Here is a 27097-nt window from a genome sequence, read left to right as displayed (position 1 = left end):
AAGCCACAAGACTCCAAAAGAAGACGCGGGGTTGGTTTCAGTAAAAAGACATAAAAAGTGCACCGACGCGACGACAAGTAAGAGTGAAGCGAACCACCTACGTTTTGGTCCACCGGCTTGTACTCTCTCTATTATTGTTTACCTATTCCCGAGAGAGTACGGCCACTTTTTGCTTTGTTGACGTTTGCTGGATTATAGTCTCTTGTTGACTGACTCATTCCAAAAACTCGACTTGCTCTTCGGTCTCAACGTGTGGAATGGATGTGATATTGAAAGGCGCCATAAGTAAAAGTTGAATGTTACAGTGAAAATGTCTTCTTATTGCTTCATTTATTGGACGGTAGAAGAATGAAGACCAACGTGTAAACCCAAAAAGCGAATTAGTTGTGGACTTGATTACTCATCCGTGATCCGCCTATTTACCTGGTACATATTAATTGATCATCGATATTAATGACTTGATTGCTTTAATGTTTTTTTTTATAATTTGGAATATCCGGTAAGCCAAAACCAAAGCACTAATTTTCTGGGAATCTGTTAGCTGACTTAAGATAGATAGATCCGGTTATTTACAGTGAAACTTAGATATTCATGTTATCTGATCACACAAATAAATAAATCTAAATTTGTTAGATTTCAAATCGGAAGTGTTTAACAACTTTTCAAAACTCAGTGTGGTTTTGATTGCATTAATATACTAGATCATGACCCGCTCTACCGAGCGGGAGTCAATTTTTTTTTTTTTTTGTTTTTACTAAATGTTATACATGATCGTAATGTGTATTAATATAAAATTTTGATAAATAACAATGTGTACTAATGTGTTTAAATAAGCAATGTGTTTAATTACTAAATTTGATTTTTAAATTTTATGATAACGTAAAGTATATTTTTTCTATATTATTTAAAATATATAGTGCTATATATTTTGTATTTTCAACATTTATTATACAAAACTTACATAGGGGTATTATTTATATGAAATATGTGTAACATAATATATTTATATATTATATAAACATATGCACACCCGCATGAGTTTTATTTTTAAAATGTATTCTATATTGTTTAATTTTATGTAGTATCGAGTTTGTATAATTCAATTTTGTGTTTAAAGAACAATATCAAAACTGTCTTTCGTATGTAAAAATAACACTTTGCAAACGCGAGTTGTTTTTTTTATTGTAACACAAAATTTTATATAAAACTTATGTTTTTTTGTATATTACGAAATTTAATTTTTTAAAATAATTATTACGTAATTTCAAAGTGAATTTTATCTCTGAGGTCTAATATATTTTGTGTGTAATGGTTCAAAGCATTTTCGATATATATATTATATTTCGGTTTGGTTTGTTTTTAGTATTATTGTATAAGTATAATACTATACAATATTACTATATTCTATACAATATATGAAGCTATGTGTTATTTGTTTTAGAAAGTAGATTAGGCCCAGCATAGTTATAAGAATAGTCATATCTTTATGTATGTGTCTATGACTTATCTACCTAATGTTATTCATACTAATAAAATCAATATGGCCAATGAAAGTATACTGATCAATTTAAAATGAATTGTATAGGATAATTATAGAACGATTAATATTTTTAGTATTCTTAGTATATATCTTATTTAAATCGACATGTAATAAATGTGAAAATCATATATGGAATATGGACAAAAAGAAGAAATGTATTTAAGGAAATACATTAATGCAAAGTTAGACTATGGTACGTATTATATATAAAGAATGAGACATTTAATTTAAATATATGAGGTCCACTTTTAAAAATCCACCTAGGAAAAGTTGTAATGTTCCTGTTTTAATAAGATAGATAGTCACTCCGCTTGAGAAAAATCTATATTCTAGAAAAAGTTGTTTTAAAAAAGATATATTTTTTAATATTTTCAATGTATTATTTAATAAAAGATTGTAAATTTCAAAAAAGTTAATGTGTTTATTTGATTTCTATTGGGTAAAAATTATGGAAACTTGCTATTCTAAAAATATGCATTTACGATCAAATTTTAGTGTGTTTTTTTGACATATGTGAAAAAATAAAAATATATATCTTTGTAAAAACAGAGGAAGTATGTGCATGTACGATTTGAAATGATGATGATCAGGAAATAAAAACATTTCTTTCACCCTTTTGATGAAATGTTTTGTATATATAGTTACATTATCATATACCTAGAAAGCAGTTAGAAATTTAAAAGGTGTATATAATTAACTATAAATACTTAGATTATGACAAAAAAAATACTTAGATTATTTAGATACTAGTGCGTTTATGCTAGAAATGCATGAATTTTGTCTTAAATATTAAAGTCACGTTGATATCTTCTACCTTATAGATTAGGTTAACAGTGACAACTAAATTGTGAATATATTGACAAAAAAAATCGTGAATATAATTTGTTTGTAAATATTTTTCAGTTTCATAATAAGTATCATTTTTGTTATTTTGTTATTTTTTTCAAGATAAATGTCATTTTAAGTCTACTGTAATTTTGTATGATAAATATATTTTTTACCATTTTGACCAATAAATTTTTATTTAAATCATCATTGTTTAATTAATTTCCTATATTAAATATTAATATATTAATAAACCTTGACCTTTTTACACGGTTTTACTTATGATTTCTTCCAACGTCACTTGCAATTTCGAAAGATTTTTTCTTATAATTATAGTTGACTTATTCTTTTCTTCATATAATCACTGAGTAGTAACTGCCGATGGAGAAAATGTCAATTTGTTATTTACATGTTGTCTTAGAGAAATTTCGCTGTTAAGATCAAGGTTTAGTTTAAGCTTTGTTTTGTTTTTTGGTAAAAGCTAGGAAAAGTTGGTCTGCTAGATTTGAAAGAGTCAGTTAACAAAAGAACATCTCAACCAAACTAATACGATATCTTTCCTTTACATATTTACTGGTTCAAACATTTGTTTTTTATTTTCCTGATAAGAATTGAATATCATAGACTAATTGAAACCTAGAAGTTGAATTAAATGAATGTATCAAACTACCTATAATTGTGTTGAGGTGGTAGAACATATATAGCACATAAGACAAAATAAATAGTGTCATCCATCGACATCATTAGTTACATCATTGCCGTCCATTTCAATATAGGGGAGAACGTGTGGTTATAACCTAACTAATTAAATGTGCTATTAAGTCATACTAGAGGTTGACCCGCGCTTTCGGAAGCGCGGGTATTGTATTCTTTGAATATAATGTTATATGAACATATGTATGTTTTGGTTGTATATATAAGAGATTGTATATTGAATTATAAAACACTACTACTGAAAAAATTGGCTAAGTTTCTAACACAGTCATAATATATCAATATATATTGATAGTATGGTTATATAATATTTAGAATCTTCATATCATACATAAATTACGATTTACGATTTTTTAACATTTTTAACAATGCATATATTTACATGGAAATTTGATAAATTATTATATGACAAAAGTATATTGAGTGAATATTAGCAAATTGTTTCTAGTTTTAGTAGAAACAAATAGAACTATAAATTAATTCAAAATTTAATAAACACCATAAATTGAAAACCACATAATTTTTTTGCTATCAAAACTATTAAATATGACTTAATACATAATTTTTTTTTAAATAAATACAATTTGTTTTAAAAATTTGTTATAATAAATCACTTATAATATTGTAATTTGTCAAGTTATTATTTAGATGTTCATATTAAATAAATTTTTTATTTGCTATATAAATATTTATTTTAAACGGGCCTGTAAATGTTATCATACAAATGGGTTACAATATGACTAAATTAATTATAAGTTTTGGTTGGTTTTCAGAAAATTAAATATGAAGGCCCAGGCCCATTACAATCTCGATTTTCAATGATAATAGAAACCAGATCTAGTTTGCGTTTTTCAGACAGCATAGCCGTAAAGAAAAAAAAATTGGATCCTACTCTGTCGATTCAACTGCGAAACAAAGATGGGTATTCCCAGGAAAAACAAATCATCCAAACGAAGTTTGTTAGGGTCAATATTTATGCGGTCGTTTGTTTTTATTGTGAGATTTGCAAACGAAGTTCAAAAACATCCTCAGCAACTTGTACAATTTCGAGTTTGAGTCCTTGGCTACCGATAATAATCCCAGGTAAATACCAAGATTTTGAATCTTCATCATACTTTTCTTTTTTCAATACTGTATTTACCGATGAAACATGTTTTTTTTTTTTAAACCGTTGATATCGGATCTAATTTTTTTTACCAAATATGTTATGCATGTTGGATTTGAAAATTTGATTTTCATAATCAGTAGAGATGGAAATAGAAGAGATGGTCTGAAACCACAACTCGAAAGGTATTATTTTAAAATAATGTTGCAATTTTATGTATTTCGTTAAATATTTTTGTTTTGAAAAACTTTGTATTTCGTAAATAAATATTGTATGTTAATAAAATAAATGCGCTTGAAGATTTCAATATCTATACTATTAAACTTTTTTGAATTAGAATTAAGGTTTAACATATATTTATGATTCTTTGTATTGTGAGGTTTGCAAGGGAGTTCAAAGACATATGTACGCTACCAAACATACTCCCAGGTAAATGCTTTGATTCATAGGTATCTTCTTCGTATTTTCATTTTTCAATACAGTATATTCAGATGTTGAATGTTTTTTTTTATAATATGTTATTCTCAAATATATTTTTTTAATCATAATATCTTATTCAAGTTATCTGATGATTCTTTCTCTAATTCAGATGAGATGGAAATCTAAATAGATAGTCCGAAACCAAAATTCAAAAGGTATTCAATTAAATACTGTTGCAGTTAATCTTTATGTTAACATATAAATACTTTATATTGTAACATATAGGTAAATACTATTAAATGAAGATCTTTATGTTAACAACAAATTTTAACAACGATAAATAAAGACCTTAAGACTTCGAAATCTATATTATTAAAAATAAATGTACTTTGTTTTAGTTATTTTATTTTCTATTAATGTCTTTTGGTTTTTATTCCGAGGTGTGCAAGGGGAGTTCACAGACATTTACATGCTCCAAAAATTTCTATCACTGAGGATAATTACAAAGATAAGTAATCTAATTAATACATCAACGAATGTTTTAAAAGCATAGATTCTCCATCAATAACATATCTAACGTTTTACAGACTAAAAAGCAAGGATTTAAACTTTGGAGTTCAGTACAATCCAGTGATGACATGGGACAGTAGCTTTAACGATCAGGTAATATAAGTAATACTCAAATGTATTAGTATTGAGTTAGAAATACAACTGATCTATTAAAGCTGCTATATAGGAATGTAACTGTTTATGGATGATGATTGATGATTGATTATTGATTAGAACTACGACAACATAATGTAATCTGTTTCTGTTTATTCCATAATGAACTTTTCCTAAAGTTCTCATTGTTTGAGCGTAAACACACACGCAAAAGGTGTGAAAGAAAATAATAGTCTGTTAAATAAAACAAATAGAATCATCAAACCAAAACAATTCAGAGATTTTCAAAAATCTCTTTGAAAACAACATTTTGCGTTTGTTTCTGAGGCTTTCCATTTTCATCAACAATTAAAATCTTCAAACCTTTCTTGGATGTGACCCTAGAGATAGCAACATAGAGTTGTCCGTGAGAAAACACCGGGCGCGGTAGAAATATTCCAACATGCGAGAGTGATTGCCCCTGGCTTTTATTAATAGTGATAGCAAAAGCCACAGAAATAGGAAGCTGTCTTCTCCTCATCTTGAATGGTAACTTCTTGTCTGAAGGAGTAATTGACAGTCTTGGAATCAAAACGACTTCCCCAACTTTCTTTCCTGTAATAATTCGAGCCTTCACACAAAAATCAGACATATCTATAATCTGCAACCTAGTTCCATTCATCAATCCACCAACATGATCAATATTCCTCAGCAACATGACAGGGCATCCTACTTTTAGCCTAAGAGTATGGTTTGGTAAACCTGATGCCTTGATACTGTTCAAAAAATCTGGTGTCAGAGCTTGATCATTAACTGATCGTGTATCAGATGGGTCTATGCTGTCTGAGCTTAAATATATTCTTTCCTCACCTGAAACCAGAAAAAAAAATTATCGAATGTAACAAATATAAAATCAAAAAGTAGAGATCAAAAAATACTTACCACCAAGTTTATCCAACATATGCTGATTTATATTGTTTACGTCCTCATTTGTAGGACAGAGAATAGCTCTCTCTTGAAAAAAAATAGGATCTTTCTGATGCTGTAGAGCTGTAGCATCTCCATAAATTTCTTTGCTGATTGATTCTATAGGATCGTCTGCATCCATAATCAGAAACTCATCTGGAATAGTAATTAGTGCATCACCATAATTAGGCTCGCCAGCTACTCCATCTCCAACATCTAATATCCATTGCGAAAATGCTTCTAGTTCCTTCAACTCTTCAGCAGTCATATCAGTTGACAGCAACCTCATATTTTTTGTTAATTTGAGCACTTTGCAGTGTTTCCATAGATGGGAATAATTTAGAGAATTCATCACAATCTCAGCCCTTGAACCACCATTAATAACAGGAAGTACCTGCCTGAAATCTCCTCCTAATACAACAACTTTCCCACCAAATGGTTTCTTTTCTTTAGTCCTCATGATGTCTACTAAGCTCCTGTCCAACGATTCAAAACAATGCTTGCTCATCATCGGTGCTTCGTCCCAAATTATAAGTGAGGCTTCTTTAACCAAATTAGCAGAATCCGTCCCTGGTGGTAAATTACACAGAGAATATTCATCAGGATTGATTGGTATTCCAAATCTAGAATGTGCAGTCCTTCCTCCTTCTAACAGAAGCGAAGCAATACCAGATGAAGCAACATTCAACACAATCTCACCCCTGGATCTAATAGCAGCAGATAATAATCTCCACAAAAATGTCTTTCCAGTCCCACCAAATCCATAAACAAAAAAAATACCGCCTGTTTTTGCTGTAACTGCATCCATAATCTCCTGGTAAATCTTTCTCTGTTCATCTGTCATCTTTAAAAAGTCCTTATCATGTTGAACCCTCAACTCTTCACGGTTGTAACTTAACTCATCCAGAATAAGTACATTTTGACAATCATCCACATTCTGGAAGGGCTTTGGCATTTTGTCCCAATTAGATAGTGAAGATCCGTTGCTTTTCAAAATTTTTTCAATCTCCAATAGGGCTCCTTCTTTTTTTTCAGCATCAGTAAGACATAATCCTGTTAAAATAACGGTAATGAGTTAAATTAAGATATACGGTATATATGAAAGCATGTAAATCAGATGGTTTTATATAAAATTGAGGTTAAAGCAAAACCTGGTCTGTTTAATTGTTTCCTCTGCCTATACTGTATATCTTCCGAAAGAAACTCCCACGTACTTGCCCAAACCTTTTCTGGCATCGATAAAGTCATAGACATGAGCATGACAGCAAATGAATGTCGTAGGCAGGATGCTGTGCTCGAGTAGCTTGACCTAATAATATCATCGATGTATTCTTGATCATCTTCAAGTAGACCACGAGCAAAACAACATTCTTTAAAAGAAGAGTAAAGCACATTATTATACGTCCTTATGTCTTCAAAGCACGTCGGGCCACGGACAATATTCAGCAACACACGTAGATAATAAGCTTCCTCAATCTTCTTTGGTGCATAATTTATTCTCCCAATGCTGAAACCTCTTTTTCTTTTTTGAAGTTTTCTTTCTTTTTTGTTCCATATGAACCTTGTTGGAATTTCAGCTAAAGTTAGAGCTCTAGCAACGGAGCTAACCTTGTTCAACTCAAACCAGGCCATTAAATAGGTATTCTGAATCATGACTCGACTTGTTACTTCCTCATATGTGTCGTCATCCTTAAAGATAATAATCTGCTTGCCTGGTAAATGGAACTGGATTTTCTCAACCGGCACTGATCGATAATGAATAGGAAACTTAAGTGTTCTCCATGAAGATTCACATGGAGAGACGTATCTGAAAGAAGGATATATATATTAGGACATAACAAATATCTTCAGTACAATACAAAGAAAACACTACATAAATCGTTTAATACAAACATTCTATAATTAAATTATTTAAAATTTAGTACCTGCCATCGAAGAATTTTTTTATTTCGTTTTTCTTGTCTTGGGGAACCGTTTTATTCACATCACTGTCTTCCAAAGATACTCCTTCTTTAGGCCCTTCAACAGCTACAGTAATCCGATCCTGACCCTTGTTGATGTACTTGAATAAGTATTTGATAGACCCAGATTGATTACACCACTCCACATTAATATGAGCTCTGTACATAAGAGACAGAGTTCTATTATATGGTATAACATATCTGTTGTCGCATCTGAAACCTTTCTTCTCAACAAAATGATTATTATCCCGTCTCCTGTAAACTGGAAAGCCTTCTTTATTAACCGTAGTTCGGGTTGCAAATGCCTTTGGAAATAGTTTAGAACATTTGCCATTTTCCATACAGGGTGATTTCATATTAACCACTCCACAAGGTCCATGAATCATCATGTCTTTAACCACTTCATATAGTTCTGGATCCTCTTTCTTGTCTGGAATTTCTGCTGAAATGGTCTTGTCAATAAGATCAGTCGTAGACAACTTAGAACTGGGGTGCATGAATAACAATATGTGAGCATGTGGCAAGCCTCGCTTCTGGAATTCAACAGTATACATTGCTGCATTTTAGAAACAAAACTAAGTCAACAAATCAAAAACAAATATATAATTTACGAAAATAATTAGCCAAAGTAAACAATTGAGTATAAAAACACTTACATGCCACTGTCTTTCCCAAGATCTCATTATCAGTTAAATCTATCATAAGTGAATCCAACTTCATCTTGAAAACTCGAGAAACTATTTCTGGCCTATCCTCTGCATTCAATTCCTTCCGTGTAAGATATCTCGTGATTTCTGGCCATTTAGGATTGCAAGTAAAGGTGATGAACAAATCAGGGAAACCAAAATGTTTGCAAATGGCCATTGCATCTAGATAGTTGTTCTTCATGTATCTTGGTGAACCGGTGAAGGAAGAGGGCAAAATAAACCGAGCACCTTGGTCATTCATATCTACTTTTCCTTCGTTCTGAGCCTGTTTAATTGAGTCATAGCTGTCAGACCTCAAACATTTCTGATTCTGCCTTAAAAAACAGATTCGGTTTGTCTCTATGGTTGTGAACGCATCCACCAGAAACTGCTGAAATAATCTTCTTGAATGCAGAAGCGTTTGACACTCGCCATCTCTTTCAAAAAGACGGTAAGCAAACCATTGCCTCATACTTATATCCTTTCTCTTTAGTTTATCAGTCGCAGGAGAATCTCTTTTTTTTATTCCAAGTCTGAAACCATCTTCTCCATAGGAAAAAATAAGAGGATATTGAAGTGCAAGATAAGAAGGATGTATCTCACTAATCCTTTTTAACCAGCCTGTCTGTTTCTCTTGCAAAACAATGTCACGCCTGTCCATCTCTAAATTGAAGTCTCCAGGAATCAAAGCAGCCACTTCAGACGCTGTTGGAGTATCATAAGTCCTACCATCTTTCTCACGACTACTCACAATCCTCATGTGAAACTTCTCGTTAGATTCCATGCTCAGTCTTTCTCGTGCTTGCCGAAACTTCTTGACATATGGATTAACGTTGTCAAGAACTTTGATAATATCCTTTATAATTTTCTTTCTCAATGCATGCTTCTTGGCTTTATCAGGTTCTGTCTTGTACTTGCTAAAACAAAACGAAACATAATAATGTTATTCAAAACGTAATGGTAAATTAATTTATAGCATGAAATTGTATATAGGCATAAAAATCAAATCGGGTCTCCATTACCTCATAACTGAATCTCTATCATCAACCTCGGTTTCAATGTCAACGATATAAAGCTGAGAAAACTTGGCCGAATCACCAGCATCTGGTTTCATACTTCCCATCAAATGGTAGTTTTCCCCTTGAATTGTAAAAGTTGTTGGACCAACACCATTAGGAATAGAGCGATCAACTTTACCACCAAGCGAAGTAAAAGAAAAAAGCATGTTCAATGCTCTTAAATTTTTTTGGTAATATCGACTTTTCTCATCTTTCCCATAGAGCAGCTGTTTAATAACTAATGGACTCTCCTTCAGGATTGGAAGTTTAACTTGACCTTGTCCACAACATATAGAAAAAACTGGGTTCTTTGTTCTTGTCTTTTTGTCTAGACGTTCACCATACCACAATTTGGCCTTAAAATACTGACATGTGAAAGCAGGATCGCCCTCATCAATATATGCTGTCAAATAAAGAGAAAATAAGATTAGTATCTTAAAAATAATCAATGCTATTAAACACATATAACATGAACTCACCAATAACTTTTAGTTTTGATTTTGAGCATGATGATAGTTTCATTTCTGCTTTTTTGGCTTTCTGTGCATTTATTCTTGTAACAACAGCCTGAAAGTCAAAGCGGTTTGATTTCCCATCATTAAAAATATGATCAGCATAAGTTGATAGCCCAGAATATTCATCACTTTCATCACTGCTTATATCATATTCCTGATTGTATTGACCTTCAATGACATCTGCAAAATAAACTCAACTCGATCAAATTTATGGAATCTGTTAAAAATATTTTGTATAAAACAGTAAAGTAAAAATATACCTTCACTTGAATTAATATCATCAGTTCCAAACAACCTTCTTGGCTCAATAACAGTATGATCAAATGTTGATATTGAAGATGACACAATTTCATTAGTGCTGAATGGTTGGTTGCGAGATGAGGATATAGTTAATGGTGTTATAAGCTTCCGAATTGGTTTGGCTTAAATCAATAGAAATCAATAAGCTGTATGTTAAATAAAATTGTATTTAAAATTTGATCTTATGAAAATTAATGGAAACTTACAAATGAGAGAGGTGCTTTGATTCTTTTTTGGACAATGGCTACTTTTTTTTTTCTTCCCTGTCATTCAACCAGTTATCAGATTAAAAATTATGATAAAAGGTTTATCATATGTTAATATGGCTGTCTTTTAAATTACCTTTGCAGTATCCCATACTTGTTGAAGGAACATACGGAGTTTGAGATAGTGGGGCAAATCTTGTAGACTGTGATGAAGACAATGGAATCGTCTCTGTGCCAAATACACCACTTTGAGGTATGTTTGTGATATCCTTTAATACCCTGCCAAATATAGATTTCAATGGTATAGACCGATTGCTTGTTGGCAGTGTCTGATTAAATGAGTTAGGAGACATATCATTTAAGTGTGTTTGAGGTATATTCCTTCTTATGCTGGCGGCTGAAACTTGTCTCTGTATGCCTATAAGCGGTTTCATAAGAGTTAATAGGTTTTGAACTGGATATATTAAAAAATATATACATAGAAAAATAATTGCGCATACAATTAAAATAACACATGAAACTCTACCTGTTGTCCCTTTTGGATAGTTGGTATTTCCATGAAAAGGGGGAACATCAGTAACACCCGAAAAGTTTGTTTGTATTGTAGTCTGATTTGATGTTCTGATCTGTGAATCAAATACACCTTGACTACTGCTTAATGTACTGTTACTTGCCGTTTGCCTTAGTCTATTTTTAAGCATCCTCAGGCCTATACCTGCAAGTTAAAAAAATGGTATGGACTTGCAGACAATGGTTTAACATATATGACAATGCACAGTTGATAACTTACAACCAACATCGACAGTTAGTCTGTTTTTCTTCGTAGGAGTAACTTGATCTATAATTTCATTGTCTGCAAAATATAAAACTGGTTAGGAAACTGCTATATGTTATATTTATATAGAAAAGGTGATATTTATATAGACAGTATGAGATGGATAAAAGAAAAACCCTCAATGTTAGGTCTGTTTGTGACATCTTCCAACACTAATCCTAATCTGGATTTTTGATTTTGACTGGTGGCTAATGAGGGATTGTTCTCATTGTTAGCTTGTTTTCGTTTCCTTTTCTGAATAGATTGACCATGGCAGTCCATCCCTGTAACGCCTTTCTCGCCTTTCTTAGGAGTTTTCATTATTGTTTTCCTATTAGAACATCAAATATTGAGATGAACAAAATAAATCCCGCACAACTCTGAGTTTGTTTATATTAAATGATTTAATTTGATTATTATTAAAGATATTAATGGCCCGAATATAATGATATCTATTATGAAACTGTTAACAACTGAAAAACATATATATATATATATATATATACGTCACATTTTCCTTTTTTTAAAAAAAAAATTAGTGAATACAAAACACATATAAGGCGGATAAAATATTCTTTGTTATGATTCGTTGTTATTATTAAATTATTTAAAAACATTTATACATTTCAAATATATAGTTTGATATTTCACTATGTCAATTCTAGATATCTTTGGATTTATTTTAGAATACAATTGAAACTAAACAAAATTATGAAATTCTCTTAGTTTTTGAAAATATTTATGTGTAATTAGTTTGTGATAAAACATAGAAGGTGTTTATATTATAATCATAGATAATACTCATATTCTACGCGGGCCTTTGTTTGTCATAATAGGTGTTTAATATAAAGAAGCAGTTCATATGGGAAAACAATTTTTATTCTAACATCAATTCAAAGAAATCTTTAAAACAATAACATGAACCAACAGGAAACTAAAACGATGTGTTTGTAAACACTTATTAAATAAAACATAAATGACAAATAATAAAAAGCAAATCTTGCAACTTAAAGATAGTTTCTGGATTTAGTTTTTCTTCTTTGACTTCAATTCCTCATGGCTCATCTTTTCAACCTTTATACTTTTTAAAGGACGAATTTTTGAAGTTGATGTGGTATCCGGAATATCCACAATCTCATCCTGTGAGCGCTTGGAAGGAGTATTTATCTTGCTGGAGCTTTCTTCACTGTAAGTCAATAGAGACCCCTACAATAATAGAGAAATATATAATGTTGATTAGTTTATAAATCGGAATATTACAGATAAACAAATTTGCATGAAATATAGGATAAAACAATATCATTACTATTTAAATACCTCAGATTCTGTGATTGTTGTTGTTCCCTTTCCAGACATGGTTTCAGACTTGGAATCAACCATGAGATTGTTGTAAACAGACCACACTTTTAACACCTTAAATAATTCAAGTCCTTTTTCAACTTTAACACCAAACTTAAAAGTTTTTCCAACTATCTCTTTAATACACTCAGGGAGCAACTCTGGATCTTCTATCTGTAAGAGCATTTAGGTTGAATATAAAAACAAATTGCAGCCTAATTAGCCATTAGGAATTTTTAATAAAGAAAAGTACCTCATCCAAAGAGCCATTAAGAAGTTTTTCAGCACTAACTCCTATGACCGGAGTTGCAATCCAGTCAAAAAGTAAAAATCTGGTTTCAGCTGTGTCGTCCTTAGCTTTAATATGAAGCTTAAACCTAAGTTATTAAGCAACCAAAATTGTTATTATAAGCTTAAAGAAACGTATTGGAAGATTAGTAGAATAAATAAGATGTATATAAGTATTACTTTGGTTTGACATTCGTCACATTTTTTTTGCAATCTTCACACCAGAACAAAGGTTTGGTAATGAGTGAATCTTCATCCAGGACTTTAAAAGTCCTATGTTGACACAACTCACATCCAAAGTAATACCACGAATATGCAGTATCTATAGCAAAAATTGTGGCAACAACTTTGCATTTTTCAACCTGTATACAAATATCAGTAAATTTAACAATTGTAGTTATAATAATCTTAGGAAGATAATGTAAAATGATAACCTCTGTGGATGACAGTAACTCAGAAATGGTTTTATCATCATAATTTATCCAAGGGTCAACTTTCTTCTGAGTTTCCAAGTTTGATTCTGGAACGATCATGTTCCTTTCTTCATTTGTTTCAACAATGCTCATAGAGTCATGGTTAAGTTTGTAACTGACATACAAAGGAGTTAAGAAGTAATAGTTAATTAGAAGATCGATGTAACTATAGGCGTTATAATTGTAATTATAAGAATTTTTTTTTAAAAAAATTACACTTCTTTGAGTTCCTCTGCCTCTTGTATGATAGGATTGAAAACCAATCTTGAGGAATCATAAGCATTTGATATTTGGAGATTACCTATAAAAATATTAACATTTAGTATGTTATGTAATTTTTTTTATAGAAAAAGTGTATAGATTTGGTACCTCTAAATGATCCGATTTTAGCAAATCGGATCAAACACACAACAACTCCAAATTGTGCTTCATTTCTATGAGTTTGCATTTCCTCAGCAAACTTCCCCACAAAACAACATTGTATGCGCTCATCACTATAAATATCATGTAATAAAATCATTAAAATTTATCTTATATCGATAAAGAACAAAAAAAAGATGCACAGATATAACCTGATGTTTCTTAAGGTGAACTCAATTTTTTTCAACTCCTTTCCATTAGATTGGAGAACTTGAAGGTGCCCAACATCTATGGCTTGTCCAAGTATGTCTGCATTTATAATTTTAATTAGACAGCTGTAAGCATCAATATTACAAACTGTGATAATATAAAAGAAGTATTTATAATAATGAAAATAAAAATTGATTAAAAACCTACCAATTAAAATATCTGCATCTAATTGACCACTCAAAACAGAATCAAATTCTGCTAAGGAAAGAAACATATCATCATCGTTCTGGAAATCAGAGGGTTTAATAACCGTCTGGTTGATGAAACTGATCTTAAACTTATTGTTTGTTGCTCGGTAATGTTTCCCCGGTTCACTAACTTGGAAATTGTCAATAATTATCCATTCACCAACAATGCATTGAGCACCCAAAGTTCTCAAATAATCCTTCTTACATGTAGCAAGAACTTTGATCCCCTGTAATGAAATGCACGCAAATTATGATTAGAAGAAGATATAAAATTAATAAATAAGTATAATTATGAAATGAACGCAAGTTATGAAATTTACCTTTTTATCTGCGAGAACGATTGATAAAGTCTCACCAAAACCGGATTTTGATGGTTTCCAGGTGTGTATGATTTTGGCTTCAATCATCCATGTGGTTTTCCAAGGCCTGATATCATCAAGGTACACAATCTTTTTCTTATACGACATTGTGAAATATGTTTTGAAATGGTTGCGTTGATATGAGACTACAATGCTGTATATATAGGAAAGTAATGGTTCGACGGTTTATGGTATAGAATCTTCCGTGATTATTCATAATGAGTTTGTTAGGATTAGTTATTGTTAATTCAAGTATTTTAGATACAGACGGTTATTGATTCGGAAAGGATATTATTTTAAACACTTATTATATTTTTCGGGAGAATGGATATTGTTAAGCGTGGAAGTTCCAGGAATATAGTTGATTAAGAGAGGATATTCTTTCTATAGTTTATTTAAAATAAGTATATAGGAAATCGCATAAACACAATCTCTAGATATTTATTTAGAAGCGAGTATATCTTGATTGTTATTATTTGACTGTTATTATATTTTTTTTTTATTTTTTATCTTGTTTAAAATTAATAATCCAGATAATGGAACTTCCTTAAATATAGTTGATTTTAATATAAGTATATAGGATTCTTTACACTGAATATCTAGATGTTTATTTAGAAGCGAGTAGATCTTGTTTGTTATTATTTGACTGTTATTATTTTTTATTTGTTTTTTTATCTTGTTTAAAATTCCTAATAAAGATAAGTTTTTGTTTTACAGTAAGAATATACCGAGTGATTATTATAAAAGTTGAACTACAGAGATGCAACAGCAACATTTTCGGTGGCATGATACTTCAGGTATGATACGACATTAAACTATAGAGTTATAACTGGATTAGGAATGTAACTGATTCTGGATAGTTAGGAAATCTGGGTATATATGCTGCTTGATGATTGATATGAACTGATTATTTAATAAAAACCAAATTTATTTTAATTCATAAAATCCAGATAAAATAACAAAGTACAAAGGGGAAAAAAACATAGGAAATTCAAAGAAAATGAAGCAATAACATAGGATAAAGAAAAAACATAAATAAACACCGAAAAAGATTCATAGTTTCTTAAGCAAATCAAACGGTTTTACTCCCTTCACAATTGCCAATCTTAATTGTGCATTGCTTCTTTGTTGAATTCTGGTGCAGTGACTTAGTTCTTTTCCAAATAACATCATTAAGACTCCAAACTTTCATGGCATTGAAATAGTCACAATCAATCTTCTTTTCATCAACTGAAATACCAAATCCATAAGTTTTACCAACTATTTTCACCAACTGAGGTGGCAACTTTTCTTTTGTTTCAACCTGTAGAAAGAAATTATAATAATTAGTTAAACATATAATAAAATATAACTAAAAATATAATAATTACAATAAAAATATAATACATCACCTCATCCAATAAAACATCCACTAATTTTGCAGCAGAAGATTTCACAATATATGTTGCGATTGAGTCTTGAAGTGTGAATTTGGATTCACCAGTCTGATCTTGCACAAGCAAGTCTAACTTGTACCTAAATAAGTTTTTTTTTTTATAATCTGGGTTAAATTATAAAATAATAAGATGCTATAATTAATTTACCTGGCCGAAACTTTTGTAACATTATGGTTGCAAAATTCACACCACCAGCTTGGACCATCGTTTCCATCATATATAATAGGATTTTTTAAAACCTTATTGTGGCAGACCACACAAGCCAAAAAATACCATCCACGCATGGTATCAATTGCATAAACAGAACAAATCACTCTGCAGTTTTCACCCTACATACAACAATATATTAAAATACATATACATCGATTTAACTTTAGATAGGATAATATAAGTTATATGCGATACTGAGACCATTTCTGACGTTTTCAAAATTATTTTATAATTGAACCAAACCTTATCACAGTGTTTCATTTCTTGAATGGTCTTGAATGGATATGAGACCATTTCTGACGTTTTTCCTGGTACTCCATCTTGGCATTGGTTTGTTGGTACATATAAAGAGAGTTATGATCACCATGAAACCTAAATAAATAAAAAAACGAAAATACAATTTATAATTGAGTTTAGATATGCTATGTTATAGTAAGATACACATACTTCTGTTTAAGGTCATCTGTTTCCTTGATATCTGGGTTTATCATCAGCAGAAAAGAATCAGATGCATTGGTTAATAGTATCTCTCCTGAAACACAATAAACAAATAAATTAGAAATACATAACTGATTAGTATAACGCTTTAAACATGATTTGAATGGAATGTAAATAACTTATAATCGCGGATCACATTTACCATTATATCTGACAATTCTAGCAAATCTCATCAGACATATATCTCCAATGATTGGTTGTTTAACATCTTGTGTCAATATCTCAGCATTTTTCCCGTAATGCAGCATTTTAGTTGATGATCGCTGATAGAATAAATACATATTTAGCGACTTATAAACAACAATATTATCAACAACTTATTTTTAAATAAAACTTACTTAATGTCTCTTAGAGTAAAAAACACTTTCTTCACTTCTTTTCTATCAACTTGCTCGATATCCAAACCATCAAAGTGTAAGACTTGACCAATCACATCTGTCATGCAAAAATGTCAATCATATCAAGCTCGGAATATATTTTAATATACTTTTATGAAAACAAAACATAACGAAATACATATTACCAATAAGAATAGATGGGTAACACAGACAATTGACAATGTTATCAAAATCAGGGATCTCAAGGAACATGTTGTTGCAAACGATATTACAATCAGATATCGAGGTTTGCTTCACAAAATCCATTTTGTAAACATGTTTGGTGTGGCGGATAAGACCAGATGCTCGACTTAATGCAAAGTTAGTAATAACTTTCCATTCTCCAACAATACACTGTCTTTCGAATGATTGCAGTAAAGTTTGACTGCAACTGGCATGAATTTTGACACCCTAAAACATGAAAAAATTAAAAATATTTAGTTCATTGTGATAAAAAAATAATTAAACACGATAGGGAGTATAAATTTCTTACTTTTTCATCTGTTAACACCATCTCAAGAGATGCACCAGATTGGTGACTGAATGAAATCCACTTATTAAGCACTTTCACTTTTACACTCCATGACGATTTGAAAGGCTTAACATCTGATAAATGGTTGAGTTTCATTACGGAATCCATAAGAAAATACCACAGTAGGTTTGTTTGACGTGCTTTTTGGTGTTGCTTGTTTATTTAACTTGATTGTTTGTGTTATATATATGCTGGTAATCAAAGATAATAAGATATAATAATATATTAATCGTATCTAATTAGGAATATTCTAGGGATAAAGTTTTGTTTGATATCTATATTGTTACAACAAATACAAAATTTTATCTTTTTGATCTTTTTAGTTATAGATATTAGATATGATATTATACTGGTAGTTGCGATTAGTTTTAGCTTTTTGTATATTTGAATTATAGGATCCGTTTATCTTTTAAATACAATTTTAAATACTGTATGTATTGAATTTAAATACAATAATTTTTTCGATGTTGTTAAATGTTTAATTTAGTTAGGATATCATAATATAGTTGTTGATTTGTTATTAAATTGAATATTATTAAACTTGTTCTTAAAACTTGTTCTGAAGCTCGATAGATCTCTGAAATGTAGAGAAAAGCTTTAAATAGGTTATGGATGAAGTTAACTTATGATCTGGATTTAATAGTATCAAGAACTTTGTAGTTCATATTCTTTCATAGAAGAATACGTTATTATGATTTGAAGAAGATATTGTAGATTACACATATTAAGTTAATTGTAACCTGATTCCACGGGAAGTTTCATTTGAAAATTAATCGATGTATGAGGATTAAAAGTAGGAATTAAAAAATAAAATCAAAAACATTTAATGAAAACAATAGCATATAAATATTCCAGTGGCATTGTCTTGTAAATACTGTTAAACCAGAAGGGCACTTGAAAAAAAGGCCTTCTGTTTTAATGGTATAGATCATATGGTTTTAAGTTATTAATATCTAGTTCATCTACTTTGGAAAATATATGTTATATCAAGATACAGTTGTTGTTTTTTGTTGCCATATATATATATATGTATATAGTTTTGATATGTGAATTTGTATCATCTGGCAGATCAGCATTTATATTTTCTTGCAATTTTTTGAAGCTCGGCCTAATACATTCATTAGTCAATTGTATGTGATCTAACAGTAAAAAAAAATATTACGGCTATCATTAAACAATAGGATTACACAATTTACTGACATTATAACCAAGTCATTATTTAACATGTTATTTATTACTCATACAATTTAAACAAAACAAAAATGAGTCTAGATAGTGTTACACAAATCTTGGGATTTTAAGGTCTCAGTCAAGGGGAAAGATGTCAAAATCAAGACTTTTTAACATTTTTATGGAGGGGGGTCAATCCCTTGATGTCACTATTGATAGAACTTGAACCGCAAGTTGTCTAAGGAAAGTACTCATAAAACAAGTTAAAATAGTAGTACATGAAGTCAAAACGTTAAGTGTCTCCCAAGAAAATTACAGTCAAGTCAACTAAAGATAATTAAATGGAAAGAGGGAAATTTAAAGTAACGTTGACTTCTATTTTTTAAAAATTGCTTTTTGTTAGAAATTAGAATTATTACATTTACATGAACGCGTTCATTTTCCAGCTACCAATAAGGCAATAACCAAGCCATTACATTAGACATAAGATTGGTCTTAGTTGTAGTGATAATCACCAGACCAACCACGTAGTTCTTATACTACTATTGAAGTTCAATTTGTACATATAATTACGTAATTATTGTATTCACATTACTTTAAGTTAATGATGACTTCTTAGTTAGGATAGGTACGACCATGCACAATCCATGCCTTTGAATACAAAACCCACAAGGTGCTCAGATCTAGAAGAAGAACATATACATCCGAAAGATTAATTAAGAGACTTCATTTGTTTAAAGGCCATACAGATATACTAGTACTACAGCTAATCGATGTTAATCATGCAGATTATGTAAAACATGTTTAGTAGTTGTAATAATTTAATATTCAAATTATGGTATGGTAAAAGCCTTTTCAACATATAATTACATGGGCCCATTGTAATTCTTTTTATTTCGATACATCCACAAAGGATCACAGTTGTTTTTTTAGCCTTTTAAACATACAATTACTATGCACATATGTTACAAGTTTTTGTTAAAGAAGACACATTTTCTTCTAAATGTTACTGTAAGAATGCGTTTAACAACTGCCAATAACTAAACTAGATGCAAATAAGCGATCAAGTAAAAAGGAATAACATGGAGGGATACCATATAATATAGTCTTTGTTAAAATTTAAATTGATTATTAACCAATGGGAAAAGAAAGCCAAAGATATTTTAGTCAAATCCATAGGATTGACAATTAAGTGACATATCATAATGGTATGAAGCTGGCCTGCACAACAACAACCCCAAGATAGAGCCATAGATTCAATGCAGTGTACACCTTCCATGGATAAATTTTGATCGTCTGTCTCTTTCCATATGATTTTTGGTATTCATATATTTCCTTATTATATGTGATTCTTGTGTTTGAGTCCTTGTGTAGAGTCTTTTCATTGGCTCATGACATGTTCAAGCAAGTTTCAAAATCATAAGCCATATCTGGTATCCCGTAGCTCACCTGTCATCGTCCCAACTCATCTGTCACCCAAACGAAATCAAGCAGTTCAGATGCGTTGATATCACTCTCACCTAACCTTCCATTTTAAAATCTTGATTCTAGAAACAAAAAATATAATCAAGATTACTCTGCATTCTGCATATGATTTGTAAATCTGAAATCTCCATGAATACAAAGTAAACAAAATAAACAATGATAGATTTCGTTTAAAATATAATGGTAAAAAAAAGAACATGTAGTTTTGAATATAATAACATCCTGTTCTGATTCATCCTTATCGTGAAATGTACAGAGACAAGTACAACTTAGCTGTACTTAGACTTGGAGTCATTGAAAATATTAATGACATAAATGTGAACAGGCTTGGGAGACTACATGCAGCAACAAGGTACTACGGAAAATGAGATCTGGGAATTATTTAGTTTCATTAATGAGCCACTATTGAGGTCACATGGGCATTGTGATAAGTTTTGGAGACAGAGGTTGCATGATATGGCTTAACTATGCATACTATTAGCTGGATATAACAATCCTTTTGACATAATAATCTCTCTAACGATTCAGCAGTTTCCAAAAAACATGTTTCATGCATGAATCTGGTAGGCACTAGAAACATGATGACTCAGCGTTAGAGATATTCTAAGACAAAGACTGGATATGTTTGGCTTTTGCAGTTAGAGGAACATCTATTAAGTTTATCCGTTGTAAAATGTAACGGTTTAATTCACATTGAATCATTTGTTTTCACTTCCCTCGGGTTCAGGTTCAGTGGGATTATGCCCTTTTTCGGGACTGGATATGGATCGTATTGGGTTGATTCATTTGACCAATGTGTATCACTCTTACTCGACGTGAGATATAGAGTTTGTGCATCTTGTCTATTCCATTGGGTTAGTAATAGAACTAGCATCATTAGCGGTAGATTCGACGTAACTAGTGCTCTGGGATCGAAGGTTTGGATTCTTGCAAATGGGCTATTTATGTGTGGGCTTTTATGGGCTTCAGAGATTCTTCCCCTAACAATAACCCCTAAACCTTTTCTGTTAAGTGATGATGTTTAGTATAAAAATACTTTAAAGCATGGAGAAAAACGGAAACTAATCTATGTAACAACGAACACGTAAAACAGATGAGTTTGCTAAGTTTAAAGTTCTTTTGTTTTTGTTTTGGAGTGATCCTTTGGTTGAAGTTCTAGTTATATATATTGTTGGTAAATTTAATGCGTTGGTTCAATATACACAAGAAACACATGCGAAGAAACTCCTCACGCATTCCACCGAAGTCAAAAGACCTCATCGTCTCAATTTTTATGAATGGAAATATGAAATTGATAGTAAAGACAGAGCTTCAATGGAACATGATATTGATGTTTTACTCATGTACTTTAGATTTTTGGGTCGCCCAAAAAACTCAGATATCTTTCATTGTTTGTGATACTTTTGAAAGTGGTAACCAAAACCTGCATTTTTGGCGCATTTGGGTGAAGACTACCGAATGGAGCTATCTTATGAGAACATCGGGCAAATCAATTGGCATATCTCACAAGAAAATGCTTCAAAGCTTCTTTTGATTCAGTTAAAAGAGGATCTCAAATTTATACAATACAGAATCAACATGTTTATAATGAGTATAAAAAGTTAAACTTCTGCAGAGGTGAGTTTGATCATGAGTATATGGATAAGACTACAGATTTTACATTGTCTTCTCTAATCGGTCAGTCATCTGCCATTGTTTTAAAGTTTCCCCATGAACTCAAGGTTGATTTCAAAAATATTGTAATCAACAGTTCCCTCTTACAATATCTTAATCAGGAGTTGGGTTTCATATTCATCAAATACCAACAGCCTTGGCCCTGTTGTTGATCCACCTCCAGAACTTGATTTGCCTTTTGAGATCTTGTTCAATGTTAATTCATTGGTGCAGAATGCGCGTCATCCTCCCACAAGTTTTAATACTGAGTTTAGGAAAGAATAGGCATGGCGGGTAAAATTCAGGCTGAAAGCACTTTTCCTGATGAAATTGTTGAATACTCTTTCATGTGTTTTTGATCCAGAAACTGATAAAACTCAGTATCAAAACTTGTGACATGAAGACATACATTCTGCACTAATGAATTAACACTAAACAATATCTAAAAAGGCAAATAAAATTCTTGAAGTGGATCAACAACATGAACAAGGCTGTTGGTGATGAATATGAGCAAGATAATATACGGCGATTAATATATTTTTGAAATCAACCTTGAGCTCAAGGGGAAACTTTAAAAACAATGGCAAATGACTGACTTATTAGTGAACATGATGTAAATCCTGTAGTTCTAGTTCTCTACTACATTTGATTGTTGTTACAAGAATTAAATCCGACAGTGAGGTATATATATTGGAATAGGATGATAGAAAGCTCTCTCAGTGATGCATCTTGATTCAAAGACATTTTTAGGATAGAGTTTAAGAGTAAATGTTCTTTGTTTAGAGAGAGAGAGAGAGAGAAGAGAGAGAGAGAGAGAGAGAGAGAGAGAGAGAGAGAGAGAGAGAGAGAGAGAGAGAGAGGAGAGAGAGAGAGAGAGAGAGAGAGAGAGAGGGAGAGAGAGAGAGAGAGAGAGAGAGAGAGAGAGAGAGAGAGAGAGAGAGAGAGAGAGAGAGAGAGAGAGAGAGAGAGAGAGAGAGAGAGAGAGAGAGAGTATTTTAATACAGTCCAAATCTAACGACTATATATTGCTTTTCCAACTAATAAAATTGATATAGAATTTAATATTATAGGTCTTGTAAATATTTAATAGATTTTAAAATTTAGTATTACTAAAATCCAATTTAGTGTTATTTAAAAGTAAAGAGCTGTTATATAATGATAAACTTTTAAGAAATTTAAATTTATGCGCCGTAAAAAAACTTTAAACCTTAGTTTAATAATTCACAAAGCAAGCAAATCTTACGCATTACAACTTCTTGAAACTTTAAACATTTCCTTTCTTCATTTGTAGTGATCTTTTTTTTTTCCGATAACCGTAGGGATCCGGCCACCTAGGTCAACCAATTATTCTCACAAGATCCACGGTATTCCACGTATTTTTGCAATTTAATGCTAGTCCAGGTAGCCACACGAAATTTCGAAACCGCCTCTGTATTAGGACCGAAACTCCCTTAAGACCATTAGCCCACTACTGTGTGGTTAAACTACATTATTTATATACCTAACTATATAAAATGTAAGGGTCAAGATTCGAACCCAGTACCTGAACTTACATAAGGCGGGTTATAGACAGCAGAACTAAAGACTACATTCCAAATTAGGTTCTACCGAGAAATTCATTTGTCATGATCTTGAACTTTAAAATTTCTGAAAAACAGAAAACAGCGGAGCCATAAAACCTATAAAAAAAAATAACATACCTATTCAACAAGTTTTAAAACAAAGTATTCATAAAACTAAGCTTAAATACAAACTTTAAAACTAAAAATCCATTCATCATCATAATTATACTCTTCAACTTCCACAAAAACTTCACCAGCTCTATCTCCTCCAAAATCTTCTTCAATTTCATTCTCATCAACTTCCACAATCACCGTCGGCTCCAAGTAACTTCACCTCTCTAGCCTAGGCCCCTGTCTAGCCACACTTTTTAACACACATGTTCTACCCATTGTGTTCCAACCGTCATGATCTTGTGGATCAGATCATCCACATAGATGATGTCATGCTTCCCTAGCCCCTGCAACCATGGTGCATCAGAATGTAATCATAGAGAAGGCATACATTTTTGGCACCAATTGTATCCAACATATGTACCAAGCTCATTCAACATATGAAATCCAAGGTGCTTAGAATGTTGTTATGAATTTGCCTTCCTCACGTTAGAAAAATATGAAAAACTTACTGACACGCTTAGCCATGTATATATGACGGTCCTATTCGCAGCATTCAGCTCTTTGGCGGACTGAAGCTCCTGGTTCTTGGAAAATATTGCCCATTCGTCCTCCCTCATCATCTTCTTCAGCACTGACTCAGGAACAGCAGTTTTGGTTTCTGCTACAGTCATCTCCGTGAATGACATAGCCAAATATAACAAAACTGGATTACACTACAGTACAAATAGGATTGTGCATTAAACTATACTTGTCCTGGGAAATGGAAATGAAAAACGTATGTAAACCAAAATTAGACGGCTAATAAAATCACGAAATGTAGCATTTTAGATAGTAAAAAGAGAACGCATATACCCTTTACATGTTCACAAATCTATCAGTGATATTTTTCATAATCACGCATTATTTTTACTGAAATATAAGATTTGAGCTCTAATTAGTGGAAAGTTTTTAACGTCAGTCTCGACTGGAATATAGATTTTTATCAACGTGGCTGTCTTTGAAAGAAATACTAATCTTTTGGCTAAAGAGAGGATGTGGTTAGGAAAATAATATTGAGGATATAATCTCTTTTGATTTGACAACAAAGAGATTTGTAAGCGGCTGCCTCCCCCATTTAATGCTCATAGTGTACATATATGTGTGGTTATCCTTTTGTTAGAGAGGAGCAGCTTGCAGTCTTACAGCTAGGAAAGCAAGGTTGATCCAGACACAGTTTCATGGAGCAAAGTTATTGAGGTCCATCTCTAATTTTAATGTTGATGGTCTAGCTGGGAGTTTCTTCATCGACGAGGAAAAGCAAATAGGCTGTGGTTGTCGATCTAGACAATGGTGGACAAGCACAGATTGAGATCCGTTACAACCAAAGAGTTAACATAATTGGACAAGATGAATATTTCAAATCTGCGAATAAGGGAGAGGCTCTGAATCATAGAACACTAAAAAAATTTGGATTTGTGCTCCCGGTATACTGCTGCCCATTTGTGTGCCCTACCCATATGTTCCAAGCGCAGCGCACCAAGTACAACCGTGAACATGGAAATAAGGCGATGATTAATCAGTTCCATGTCAATTACTAGTCTGTCTTTTCATAATGATTTGACCCAACTTTTTATTTGTTTAAGTAGAGTGGTACATTTCTAAGTCTTAGCAATTGTTATAATTTTAACATATGGTGCCTATTTTCTAAAATCAACATGTAATATTACAGTAAACAACCAGTAAATTAATAATAATGGAACTATGGTAATTTATTAATTTATAAGGTATTAATTTACAATTTTTTTTCAGATTTATATATTTTAGAATGTATTTTTTATAAAATAAAAATTCTTACTTTTACTGTACATACATTAATTAAATTTTAGAAACTCGATTCTGATATTGTGTTTATTATATTATTTGGTGTAAATGAAATATGTTTCATATGATTCGAATGTGATTTAGATATAATTTAATTAAATATTGTCAAAATACATTGAAGGTTAAGAAAAAACAGATATGAATTCCATTGTAAGAACAATGTTTTGTTTGTAATTTTATGAATTATATATATATATATATATATAAAATATTAATTTATAATTTTACATGGAAAAAATATTTACATAGAATGTTATAGAAAAAATATTATCTTATCAATTTGTGTCATATTTTGAACCGGTTCAAATCAAAATTACAAGAATTTATTAATTTATTGTGTTTATCGATTTACCGAATATTAATTTATAGAATTTTTATTGTAGTTTTCTCTTGTAATTTTTTTATTATATGTATTTCATTTACAAAATAAAATTAAATAAAAATAGTTGCAGAAGTATAATATGTTGAAATATGGCTTTCTATAACAAACATATTAAAGTTTATATGAGTCTGTTTTAAGTTGCTGACAAAAAAAAATAACAATCATATTTATGTTTCACTGTTTTGTTTCTTCTTTGGAGGATCTTAGTCCTCTATCGTGAAATGAAGAATGGAAAAGCCACATAGAAATGTATTGAAACATAATTTTGGAGCCATATAGTCAAGCAAGGATAAAAGTGTGATGTTACGTGGATCATACAGATCCACACTGGTCAGCCTATGTTTCATAGTCGAAGACGATGATTCTCCGTTCCTTTTCTTCTGAGATTTTTTTCTTATTCTGCTAGCCAATTAAAGAACACATAGACTTGGATGTTTGCACCCAACGATGGGATCAAGGCAGAGGATCATGGATGGAGGATTTTGGAAACATAAAAAATGTTGTCAAATATGTTGCAAGGTTGGGCCAATCTTTCGGCTTGTCTAAGGAGATGCTCACAATCATGGATGATGAGGTCGAATTGATTCTTGGTGTGGAGATACACTCTTCAGGGAAACACTACGTGTTTTAAGATGGAATTTGCAAGATTTCTTTTGAATTTGTTGAACTAGTGGTTAGGAAAGGCGATATCAAAGGGGTTTTTCCATCTGCTTTTCAGATTTGATATGGAGGGTAAAAACGAGTAGTCGCTCAGGATCCAAACTCATTAAATAAATAAACTTAACAAACA

The 27097-nt window shown here is 31.3% G+C and overlaps 1 protein-coding gene across 1 annotated transcript; it reads right to left on the bottom strand.

The window, feature by feature from the left end:
• Positions 1–5541: 5541 nt before the first annotated feature.
• LOC108807597 (uncharacterized) lies at positions 5542–15136 on the bottom strand. Its single transcript, XM_018579866.2, has 17 exons — positions 14990–15136; positions 14629–14896; positions 14424–14520; positions 14221–14345; positions 14068–14152; positions 13813–13966; positions 13685–13740; positions 13344–13467; positions 13070–13264; positions 12835–12958; positions 10397–10612; positions 9882–10320; positions 8830–9776; positions 8138–8729; positions 7427–8019; positions 6189–7265; positions 5542–6116 (listed from the first exon to the last, which is right to left on the bottom strand). The coding sequence occupies exons 1-17, from the start codon at positions 15134–15136 to the stop codon at positions 5542–5544; spliced, it is 5814 nt and encodes a 1937-aa protein (XP_018435368.2).
• Positions 15137–27097: the final 11961 nt, after the last annotated feature.

This window comes from Raphanus sativus, chromosome 6 (assembly GCF_000801105.2).
Source record: "Raphanus sativus cultivar WK10039 chromosome 6, ASM80110v3, whole genome shotgun sequence".
Classification (NCBI taxonomy): domain Eukaryota; kingdom Viridiplantae; phylum Streptophyta; class Magnoliopsida; order Brassicales; family Brassicaceae; genus Raphanus; species Raphanus sativus.
The sequence above is the reverse complement of the archived record's forward strand: the minus strand, read 5'-3'. Positions and strand labels throughout refer to the sequence as shown.